This window comes from Salvelinus fontinalis, chromosome 7, assembly GCF_029448725.1.
Source record: "Salvelinus fontinalis isolate EN_2023a chromosome 7, ASM2944872v1, whole genome shotgun sequence".
Lineage (NCBI taxonomy): Eukaryota > Metazoa > Chordata > Actinopteri > Salmoniformes > Salmonidae > Salvelinus > Salvelinus fontinalis.
In genome coordinates this window covers 49,900,938-49,912,714 of record NC_074671.1, presented here as the reverse complement: position 1 = coordinate 49,912,714, position 11,777 = coordinate 49,900,938, and the positions used below count along the sequence as shown (strand labels likewise).

The 11,777-nt window shown below is 43.5% G+C and overlaps 1 protein-coding gene across 1 annotated transcript in view; it reads right to left on the bottom strand.

Annotated features, from left to right (window-relative positions):
• Positions 1–323: 323 nt before the first annotated feature.
• The window catches only part of LOC129859613 (lymphocyte antigen 75-like), a 41,756-nt gene continuing 30,302 nt past the window's right edge, over positions 324–11,777 (bottom strand). Inside the window, exons 24-34 of the mRNA XM_055929614.1 lie at positions 11,428–11,648; positions 10,966–11,128; positions 10,574–10,738; positions 5,398–5,520; positions 4,949–5,140; positions 4,596–4,819; positions 4,206–4,416; positions 3,317–3,478; positions 2,339–2,455; positions 1,893–2,084; positions 324–1,667 (exon numbers count right to left, since the gene is read on the bottom strand). Of these exons, the coding sequence (XP_055785589.1) occupies positions 1,495–1,667; positions 1,893–2,084; positions 2,339–2,455; positions 3,317–3,478; positions 4,206–4,416; positions 4,596–4,819; positions 4,949–5,140; positions 5,398–5,520; positions 10,574–10,738; positions 10,966–11,128; positions 11,428–11,648 (1,943 nt within the window). The 3' untranslated portion in view covers positions 324–1,494. The remainder of the gene's footprint in view (positions 1,668–1,892; positions 2,085–2,338; positions 2,456–3,316; positions 3,479–4,205; positions 4,417–4,595; positions 4,820–4,948; positions 5,141–5,397; positions 5,521–10,573; positions 10,739–10,965; positions 11,129–11,427; positions 11,649–11,777) is intronic.

The window sequence follows — 11,777 nt, the reverse complement described above, 5'->3', positions numbered from 1 at the left end:
ACATATCAGCTAACCACATGCTCTAGCAGTCTGGTGCCCGACTACACAGTTGACGTGGCAGGGGAACTCGATCCTTGATTGAGGCAGGGATTCATTCCAAGTTGTAGAGCAGCTCAAGCGCCTTGGATTGAATCCCAGCCTAAATTAGGGACACTCCTGAGCTGAATTCCAGGGCTTTCACAATTATTCCTTCCTCGATTCCTTGTCCTCTGTCTTTCCTTCCTCAAAATGAAGCTCATGCAAGTTATTGTGGTAGGTCACAGTGATACCCATGTCTGACATCTATTAATTTCCTCAACAACAAAAATGACAGGACCCAGCCCTTAAAGACAAACCTATTTTATTGGAAGACAATTTCCATGACCATATTTGACCAGAGTGGATGGTCGCTTGGGACCAATGTAAATGAAGATACTGTTGGAACATTTTGAGAATGGTAATCCTAGTTAACAAGCATTGTTGCAAGGCAGATCCAAATAACATCTAGAGGAATGTCCAGGTTATTAACATTCACAAGATTAAAAAAAACATTTGGTTTAGATTCTCCATAATAAAATGTAAAAAAAAGACAATTTAAATATTTACAAAGCATTTACAGCAGCTGTGTGTACAGTTTGAGGCCTCAGCAAGTAGCGACCTTTGAAAACGTTAACCCCAAATGAACACCCCAAATACGAATACTCTCAAACAAGACAACTATTGTGCTTGAACATGGCAGAAACAACTGCTAAGGCATTATTCACAAAACCTTTCAATTTAAAGTGCAAATGTTCTCAGGAGTTTGAGTGCATAGGAGAGGGAGGTTACAGTCATAATGACAAACAGAAACCAATGCATCAATGGCATTTACAGTTGGGATGAATTGCTTGTAGTTGAAATGGCCATGTGGCAAATGCATGCCACTATCCAAATTGTCTAAGGAAGTCTGTGTTGGACTGCATTAGCTCGACTACTTGTACTAGACTGTAAATAATTGTAAGAAGTTATGAAACTATGCCAAGCTAATAAAGATTCTAGTTCTATTAATAACAGTGCCATGATGCAGCTGTTTCTTCTTTCGTCGATGACCATCAGTGAAAAGTACGTCTTCCTCCATTACAAAATAATCACAAACAAAGAGTGAAAACAGAAAAACAGTGTTACGAGACGAAAAAATACCCTGACATCACGCATCCAGTGCCTTTTTTGTCAACCCAAAGTCCATCAACCCTGCAGCAACTGTTCAATGTGGCAGCTCTTTAAAATCACAAAGTTCAATAAAACAACATTAAGTAAAAAACAAAACAAATGCTAGTTTGGGGATTTTCACAATCCTTTCGCCAATATTTACAATGTCACAGAAAATACTAAAAAAAGCCTGCTTGGGAATTTATACAAATAAATTAACTGAAACAGAAGCCAGGTTTCAGTTTGCTGCATAATAATATTTCCACACTGAATACTGTAGGCACATAACTGCTTCTTTAAGCTGCATAGGTGAAGCCAAGACAAGTCTCACTCTGCATCCATAATACTAGTGCTGTCAGCATCATCAATGGTTCTCCTGTAGCGCACGGTGGAGTTGAATCTGGCCTTGCTCTTCTTATAAACGACGAAGCCGATGGCCGCCAGCAGGGAGGTGAGGACGACCAGGAAGAAGACCAGAGCCACCGGGGCATTACCTGACCCTGGAGGCAACACAGCCAGTCAGAAACACATCTCCAAACAGGCCAAGAAAGTCCCTGTTTCAAGCACATCAATGTTTACAAATATATAATCGCCATAACCATAGCGAAGCCGGGGAAATCTATGAGCTATATACAAATCAACTCTTGTTACATGCAATAGCTTGGAGCGGTCACCAGAGCATGCTGCTATCCACATAGTAAAAAACATTGCACTATAGTACTCACGTGCGGGTACTTTGCAGACGATGCGGCTGTGGCTGTCCTTGCAGCTGACTCTGCTCCAGATGCCTCCGTCTGCAGACACCATGACAGCACAGGGGTTCTGCTGGGTCGCTGTCTTCACCCCACTAGCAGAACCGTTGGTCTCCCAGTTAGAGAAGGCCAGAGAGGAGCCGTCCACCCAGCCCACTGGCTGACCTGGAAGACAGATGAAACAGAGAAGCATTACTGATTATATGCTGAGTTAAAATAGACGACTTTATTTGAGTATAATGTACTGTATTGGCATGTAGGATTTGTATGTATTTTAAAGTGCCTGACTTTCCAAATGAAGGGCACACAGAACTTCCTAAGATGGAGCATACTGTCCAATATAAATATCATGTCTAATAACATCCGTATACAGTAATAAGTAACAAGCATATCCTATTGTACTGGTCAGGTCAGTTTACCTTGTTTGTCCAGGTCCATGCCGAGCCACACCCTACTGGTGATGAGAGGGTTGTCTGCCATGTAGCCAGAGACAAAGTCATTCTCCTCTTTGGTCATTATGGTCAGCAGCTGTGCATCTGTCAATCAAAGGCAAAAAGAAGGCATACATGTACTGTACTGTAAGTAAGAAACCACCTGATCTGATCGTGGTGTACTAATTAACCAATAAGGCCTGGGGGGGTGTGGTATATGGCCAATATACCATGGCTAAGGGCGGTTCTTAAGCGAGACACAACGCAGAGTACCTGGATACAGCCCTAAGCCGTCGTATATTAGCTATATACCACAAACCCCCGAGGTGCCTTATTGCTATTATGAACTGGTTCCCAACGTAATTTGAATAATCATTTGGAGGGCGCTTATATTTGTCCTGTTACACACAAGTCTGTAATGGAAATGTTTTTGTTGTTGTTGCATATCCCAACTCCCCCTGACCAGGGTCGCCATTGTACAACGCTACTGGAGCAATTAAGGTTAAGTACCTTGCACAAGGGCACAGCGACAGATTTTATTTCATATTTATTTTACCTTGTCAGCTCTGGTATTCAAAACAGAAACCTTTCATTTACTGGCCCAACGCTCTAACCTCGGAGGCTACCTGCCGCTCGAACAGTAAAAAGTGTTTTTTTGTCATACCCGTGGTATGAGCACTGATATACCACGGCTGTCAGCCAATCAGCATTCAGGGCTCAAACCACTCAGTTTATAATATCTGATATACCACAGCTTTCAGATAATCAGCAACCAGGAACCAAACTACCGGTTTATAAGAGTAAATATTAAATAATTGCATTTAATCAGGTTGGTTATAGGGAAACGATTCTCTTACCATAACAACCTAACCCAAGACGCTGCAATAACACAATGTTCAATACAACTTATATACAGTAATACAGAAATATATACGTGTCAAATAGGAGAGATAGTGGGTGACTTACCAAGCCTTTCACAGATGCTCTTGGCATCCTCCATGCTGTACACAGTGTAGTTATAGAAGGTCATGTCAAAAGCATAACAGTGGTCCTGGTGCTCAACCCACTTAGACGAGCCGCTGCTCTGAGGGCAGTTGTTGGCCACCTGGGGAGCTGCGAGGTTCGATCCTGATTCAGACAAACAAATCAGAGGGATTTATTTTATGGGATCTTAAAAGATTGGTGTGTAACCTCTGCAACAAATTCTGCTCAGACATCAACGTCTTCTTTACACTAGAATTCAAGTTGTGTGTATAATAAATAAATACTAATAGGCTAGGTACTAAGACTGTAGGACTGGGTATTACTCTGAGTGGTGATGTAATTCTAATAGTCTAGGTACTAAGACTGTAGGACAGGGTCTTACTCTGAGTGGTACTAGGTACTAAGACTATAGGACTGGGTCTACTCTGAGTGGTACTAGGTACTAAGACTGTAGGACTGGGTCTACTCTGAGTGGGGTGGTGATGTAATACTAATAGGCTAGGTACTAAGACTATAGGACTGGGTCTTACTCTGAGAAGGGTTGGTGATCTAATACTAATAGGTTAGGTACTAAAACTGTAGGACTGGGTCTTACTCTGAGTGGGGGTGGTGATGATGTAGTAGGCTAGGTACTAGGACTGGGTCTTACTCTGAGTGGGAGTGGTAATGGTAGTGATATAATAGGCTAGGTAATAGGATTGGGTATTACCCTGTGTGGGGGTGGTGGTGATGTAATAGGCTAGGTAATAGGACAGGGTATTACTCTGTGTTGGTGTGGTGGTGATGTAATAGGCAATGTAATAGGACTGGGTCTTACTCTGAGTAGGAGTGGTGGTGATGTAATAGGCTAGGTAATAGGACTGGGTCTTACTCTGAGTGGGGGTGGTGACGGTTGTGTTGTAACAGATGGCTCCATCCAGCTTGGCATTGCAGTCCATTTTCATCCAGGTGCCATGGGGAGTGATGTACACACAGACACCCTGAGGGTCTGAGCTGGACGTGACAACAGTGTCAGAGAGTCCCGCCTGACTGTAGTGATACTTAGTCCCATCGGACCACTCATAAGACTGAGAGCCACTAGCCTGCGCAGAGAGGGGGATGCAATATTACTCAACAAACTTCACACTGGAGGTGCTTAGAACATTTTGAATTGAGTGTCTACCTGCCGTTTAGTGCTTTGAGCTAAATTTCTGCAAAAGATGACGTTATTCTGAATAGAAATGGCTACCGTGTTAGTGGCATTGTGGCTAAGCTCCCTTACATCCTGACTGGACAGACCGATCCACAGCGGGAAGCCGTCTCGCTTGGCGATAAGCTCTATGTGAGCGTTGTGACTGGTGCCATGCACGCTGGCCAGGTGTCCGTTGCCGCGGCCACACTCCTCCAGGGCCTGGAACCAGCTCAACTTCCTGGTTATCACGTGGTAGCTCAGGTTGCCATAGCGCTCAAAGTCCCTGGCCGACTGATTGTATTGGTCCTTAGAGTCTCGGGGACAAAGAAAACGGCTTAGTAGAGTCAATCAAGTGCAAAATGTATTATTTTATCGTAACAAAATAAAATAATGATAGTACTCCTTGTGAATAGGTGAAGTATGTTTGTCTGGGGTCAACCAACCTTTATCCAGTTTGCAGGCCACGATGCTTCTCTGCTTGAAGGGACTGAAGTGGTGTTTGTTGGTGAATATCTTCCAGACTCCCTCAGTGTTGAGACCTGCCATGAACTCATCGCTGGCTGAGAAGCTTGGTCTTCCATCGACCCAGTTAGAGTACTGGACGTTGGTACCGTCATACCACTTCATCTGGTTATCTACCAAAGACAGGAGCAACCACTTGACATGACACATTTATTACACGTTTCATCATACAACGATGATCAATGAGTAAGCTTCAGCCTCGATGATACAGTAGACATTTTACAATGATCCAATTCAGCGTCTCCTCATAATACAGGGCAATGAATGATAATATGAACGTCCAAACAGCAGATCAAACATAAGGACACACTAACTGTCCACGCTGAGTGTTGGGGAGATGAATATGGGGAACACAGTCCAGTCCACTCACCGTTGTCATCGTTGAACACCCCTAGCCAGACAAACTGCACCAGGTCTTTGAAGGGAAGGAGCTGCTCCTTCACAAACTCATTCTCCACTAAGTTCCTGATGGTCAGGATGTCTGCATCAGCATCTGAGAAGAACATCAACCGGTAACACTTCATAAAGACTTTAATACTCGTACATAAGCAGTGTGTATGTTTAATTAATAAACACCTTCAATCAGAGCACAGAAGAAGTCTGTTTTGACCAGGCATCAATGTCCATTTTTTAAATCTCTAGCGACCAAATTAAGTTGCAGCTATGTAAAAACATCATATTTAAAAAAAATATTCAAGGCACGCTCTCTTGTGGAAAAGTAAAAAAGGCTGTACACGGGAGTATGTAAAACATTAAGAACACCTGCTCTTTCCATGACATAGACTGTCCAGGTGAAAGCTATGATCCCTTATTGATGTCACTTCTTAAATTCACTTCGATCAGTATAGATGAAGGGGAGGAGATAGGTTAAAGAAGGATTTTTAAGCCTTTTTGACAATTGAAACATGGATTGTGTATGCGTGCCATCCAGAGGGTGAATGGGCAAGACAATAAATGTACAGTTGAAGTCGGAAGTTTACATACACTTAGGTTGGAATCATTATAACTCGTTTTTCAACCACTCCACAAATTTCTTGTTAACAAACTATAGTTTTGGCAAGTCGGTCAGGACATCTACTTTGTGCATGACACAAGTCATTTTTCCAACAATTGTTTACAGACAGATTATTTCACTGTATCACAATTCCAGTGGGTCAGAAGTTTACATACACGAAGTTGACTGTGCCTTTAAACAGCTTGGAAAATTCCAGAAAATGATGTCATGGCTTTAGAAGCTTCTGATAGGCTAATAGACATCATTTGAGTCAATTGGAGGTGTACCTGTGGATGTATTTCAAGGCCTACCTAACTCAGTGCCTCTTTGCTTGACATCATGGGAAAATTATATAGATATATTGAAGCAACATCTCAAGACAGTCAGGAAGTTAAAGCTTCGTCGCAAATGGGTCTTCCAAATGGACAATGACCCCAAGCATACTTCCAAGTTGTGGCAAAATGGCTTAAGGACAAAGTCAAAGTATTGGACTGGCCATCACAAAGCCCTGACCTCCATCCTTTAGAAAATTTGTGGGCAAAACTGAAAAAGCGTGTGTGAGCAAGGAGGCCTACAAACCTGACTCAGTTACACCAGCTCTGTCAGGAGGAATGGGCCAAAATTCAACCAACTTATTGTGGGAAGGTTGTGGAAGGCTACCCGAAACATTTGACCCAAGTTAAACAATTTAAAGGCAATGCTACCAAATACTAATTGAGTGTATGTAAACTTCTGACCCACTGGGAATGTGATGAAAGAAATAAAAAGCTGAAATAAATCATTCTCACTACTATTATTCTGGCATTTCACATTCTTAAAATAAGGTGGTGATCCTAACTGACCTAAAACAGGGATTTTTTACTAGGATTAAATGTCAGGAATAGTGAAAACTGAGTTTAAATGTATTTGGCTAAGGTGTATGTAAACTTTCGACTTCAACTGTCAGTGCAGGTTTGTGTCAAGAACTGCAACTTGTAATCCCCTGGAAAATACTGTATGAAACATGTCACGGAAAATTACAAAATTAAACATACTATGCTGTTTTTACTTAGTGTTTTTTTCCCTGATGCTTGTTGTCTTGTGTGACTTAGTTCTAACTCTGGGTGTACAGATAAGAGCCGGGTGCGACCGCAGTATGTGACATCCCGTTTGTACTGTCTCCTCTCAATGGAAACATGCAGAAAGGAACAGACAATGGTGGTCAACATCAGCTATCTTAATCTACACAGACAAGCTAAACGCCTTTTATACACTATGTTCCCCACCCCTGTTTGCACACATCTGCTAACTGCCACATAGACAAAGAGGTCGGACTTTTCTATAAAAGCTGAGAGACAACTCTGTCCGTTGAGCTTTCAACTCGGACTATTCTTACTGATGGCGGATTGCTTCATTTTTGCAAATCTTATGATACAATTGTTTGAAAGAATCTGCAGTCTCTCTTCCCATAGAATGTCTCTGACATTTGGGATATAAACCCAGCAAAAAAATAAACGTCCTCACTGTCAACTGCGTTTATTTTCAGCAAACTTAACATGTGTAAATATTTGTATGAAGATAACAAGATTCAACAACTGAGACATAAACTGAACAAGTTCCACAGACATGTGACTAACAGAAATGGAATAATGTGTCCCTGAAAATAACGTGTCCCTCAAAATCAAAAGAAACAGTCAGTATCTGGTGTGGCCACCAGCTGCATTAAGTACTGCAGTGCATCTCCTCCTCATGAACTGCACCAGATTCGCCAGTTCTTGCTGTGAGATGTTACCCCACTCTTCCACCAAGGCACCTGCAAGTTCACGGACATTTTGGTGGTGGGGGGGGGGGGGGGGGGGGGGGGGGGGGGCCCTAGACCTCACCCTCCGATCCAACAGGTCCCAGACGTGCTCAATGGGATTGAGATCCGGGACCTTCGCTGGCCATGGCAGAATACTAACATTCATGTCTTGCAGGAAATCATGCACAGAACGAGCAGTATGGCTAGTGGCATTGTCATGCTGGTGGGTCATATCAGGATGAGCCTGCAGGAAGGGTACAAAATGAGGGAGAAGGATGTCTTCCCTGTAACGCACAGCGTTGAGATTGCCTGCAATGACAACAAGCTCAGTCCGATGATGCTGTGACACACTGCCCCAGACCACGACAGACCCTCCACCGCCAAATCGATCCCGCTCCAGAGTACAGGCCTCGGTGTAATGCTCATTTCTTCGACAATAAACGCGAACCCGACCATCACCCCTGGTGAGACAAAACCGCGACTCGTCAGTGAAGAGCACTTTTTTCCAGTCCTGTCTGGTCCAGCGACGGTGGGTTTGTGCCCATAGGCGACGTTGATGCCGGTGATGTCTGGTGAGGACCTGCCTTACAACAGTCCTACAAGCCCTCAGTCCAGCCTCTCTCAGCCTATTGCGGAGTCTGAGCCCTGATGGAGGGATTGTGCGTTTCTGATGTAACTCGGGCACTTGTTGTTGCCATCCTGTACCTGTCCCGCAGGTGTGATGTTCAGATGTACCGATCCTGTGCAGGTGTTGTTACACGTGGTCTGCCACTGCGAGGATGATCAGCTGTCCGTCCTGTCTCCCTATAGCGCTGTCTTAGGCGTCTCACAGTACGGGCATTGCAATTCATTTCCCTGGCCACATCTGCAGTCCTCATGCCTCCTTGCAGCATGCCTAAGGCACGTTCACGTAGATGAGCAGGGACCCTGGGCATCTTTCTTTTGGTGTTTTTCAGAGTCAGTAGAAAGGCCTCTTCAGTGTCCTAAGAATTCCTCACTGTGACCTTAATTGCCTGTCTGTAAGCTGTTAGTGTCTTAACGACCGTTCCACAGGTGCATGTTCATTAATTGTTTATAGTTCATTGAACAAGCATGGGAAACAGAGTTTAAACCCTTTAAAATGAAGAAGTTATTTGGATTTTTACTAATTATCTTTAAAAGACAGGGTCCTGAAATAGGGATGTTTCTTTTTTTGCTGAGTTTAGTAAACAGTGAGGGTCTCGAGGCTCTAAAACACGAACTCAGGCCAGAGGGAAGCGCACCCCCAGACTCTCTCTAACAGAGCGGGCACTAAACAATAATGTTCTTTTTCAGGACCAACTCTACAGACAAGTCAAATGGACAGTAATGGCCGCCTGTTTTGCACCCAACTACGCAAATGTGTTTTTAGGACTATGGTTGGAGAGATTTTTAAAAAAATCCTCTTAATCAATTTTTTTGATAAAATCATGTGGTACGGTAGATACAGATTACATAATTTTGCTGTTTCGATCATCTGGAAATGAACTGCTACAGCTCCACACAGAGGCCTTGGAAAGAGAAAATATGCTCAGACAATAACAAAGGCCCCAAAAGTCAAACCAAATCTATTTTGTTACCCAGTACAGCAGAGAGGCATCTCAAATAAAGAATATCATCAAACAGAATTGGAGTAACATAGAAAGTGACCCTGCATTAGGTGAAGATTTCACTGAGCTTCCATGCTTTTCTTCTAGACGCGCGCCAACCCGAAGGGAGAAGCTGGTGCAGTCACAAACTCCCCCCACAGTCAAAGCCAACTGGCTTTCCCAACCCACTGGTACCTTTCTGTGCGGACACTGCAACCACCGCCCCAACATAAAAAAAAAAAAATGTCACAAGAAAATAACTTACCAAATCCAATCTTTTGTGAATTGCAACCCTGTGTTTGTTGTTTATTGGTTGGAGTGCCCATGTGGTTGTTTTTATATTAGTCCCACAAAAAGGACGCTAAAAGACAGACTGGCAGAACATAAATATGCCATCAAAACAGTGAATGACAATTATCCCACGGCCGTGCATTACCAACAAGCCGGCCATGGTAGCCCGGACTGGCTTAAAGCCATGGCCATAGAGGTGGTATCCATCAACAAGAGGGGAGATTACAGGCTTCAGTGTCTTTTTCTTTCTGGATGCACACACTCAAAGCTACTTAGTCTTTCAGGGTTGAACAATGACATAGATTTTGCTCCAATATATCTTTTATTAATCTTGAGTTGTTTATTTGTGTGAAACATTGTATTGGCCAATAGTAATAATTGATTTACTTGTATTATTATTATTAAACAATTTTTTAGGGGGGGGGGGTATTATTTCCTCTTTATCTATTGGTTAATATTGTCCACGGACCCTTTAATTTCTGGTCATTCATTTCACCTGTCACTCCTATACACCTGTGAACCCTGAAGAAGACCGGTAAACAATACACGTTGGTGAGTTTGAATGTTTTGCTATGCAATAGCTAAAATGAAGGATTAAAAAAAACTTTTCCACAAGAAAGAATACCTTGGATTTTTGGAAGTATGATGTTTTCACACAGCTGCAACTTCATTTGGTTGCTATAAATTGTACCCCGTTCTCCAATGAGCATCTCTCTTTGTCTTTATATTTGATGCCAAAGCAGCGCTCCCTCTTTTCGCATTTCTAATTGAGACTATAAGGCATGTTTCTAATAGGCATCTTGTTTATGGAATTCTTCACAGGACAAATGGTTCCTGACTGATGTTTGTGCCAAACACTGTCCTTGCTCCTTACCCAGTTTCTTGCATGTCTGAAGTATCTGGCCCTTGTCAAACTCTTCCCATCTGGACGATGCCAGTTGGAAGGTGTAGCAGTTGTTCTTGAAGGGGATCCAGTTTGGTCCGCTGCTCTTGTGAGGACAGCTCACAGCGTTGTCCTCATGGGTGGTGACATTCTCTTCTGGAAACATTGAAAGTGTTCATTCATTAAGAAAATAGACAGTCGCTGTCTGAGGAGAGTGCTTGGTTGATTTTCCTCCGGTCTTGTTTTAATTATGCCACTTAACAGACAATTGTCTCCAAAGTGCTTACACTTTTGGTATGTGATCCTTGTGGGAATTGAACCTGCGACCATTACATTACTAGACCCAAACTCTTACCAACTGAGCCACTGTATTGCTGTCTTACCGTGTGGAACATGGCAGATAGCCCCTGCCAACTGTTCCATACACTCTGCACCCTTCCAGAAGCCGTCCGTGTCCAGGAAGACACAGTGTCCAACGGTGGGCTCTGAGGACCACCGACTAAACACCGTGTGACTGTGGTCTGTCCAGTGGTAGTGGACACCATCCTGACAATACAAAACGCTGAGTGAGTTCCTTAATTCATTTAACCAGGCAAGTCAATTAAGAACTAACTGAACTGCACTGTAGAATCTGTGAAATCGTCATTATGAAATCAGCCACTATCCTTCAGTGATTGCAGAACTGAAGGAACGGGATGGGTGTGGTCTATTCTACACGGTGACGGCTCCACCTAGCCTCCCAATGGGCTACGGGTTGTTTGCTTTGCCATATTGCCTTAAACCCATCCCTTTCTTTTAGATCTGCGAACAGCAATGGGTTAGGGTGAAAAGCTATGGCCACTTACGTCGGCGCTGAAGAGGCCGATCCACATGGGGCTGCGTGCGCGGGTGACGTGCACGGTGAGGACCGACTGCTGCAGGGTGTCGGCTACGCTGGCCAGGTCCATGTTCTGGTTCCTGCACTCCGCCTGAGCCTCGTACCACGTCATGTTCTTCTGAACCAGCTTAAAGGTGTGGTTGTTGACCTGGAATGGCTCCAACTGGAACTGGGGCTCCTCTGGCTTGTCTGAGAACATGAAAGGAATTTAAAGGGGTCAGACGAGGTTTCAAACCCTATTCGATATGCTCAATTTCTACTCCGCAAAACAGTAGCAATATCAAGTAACAACTATCAATAATATCAGTCTACTTCAGA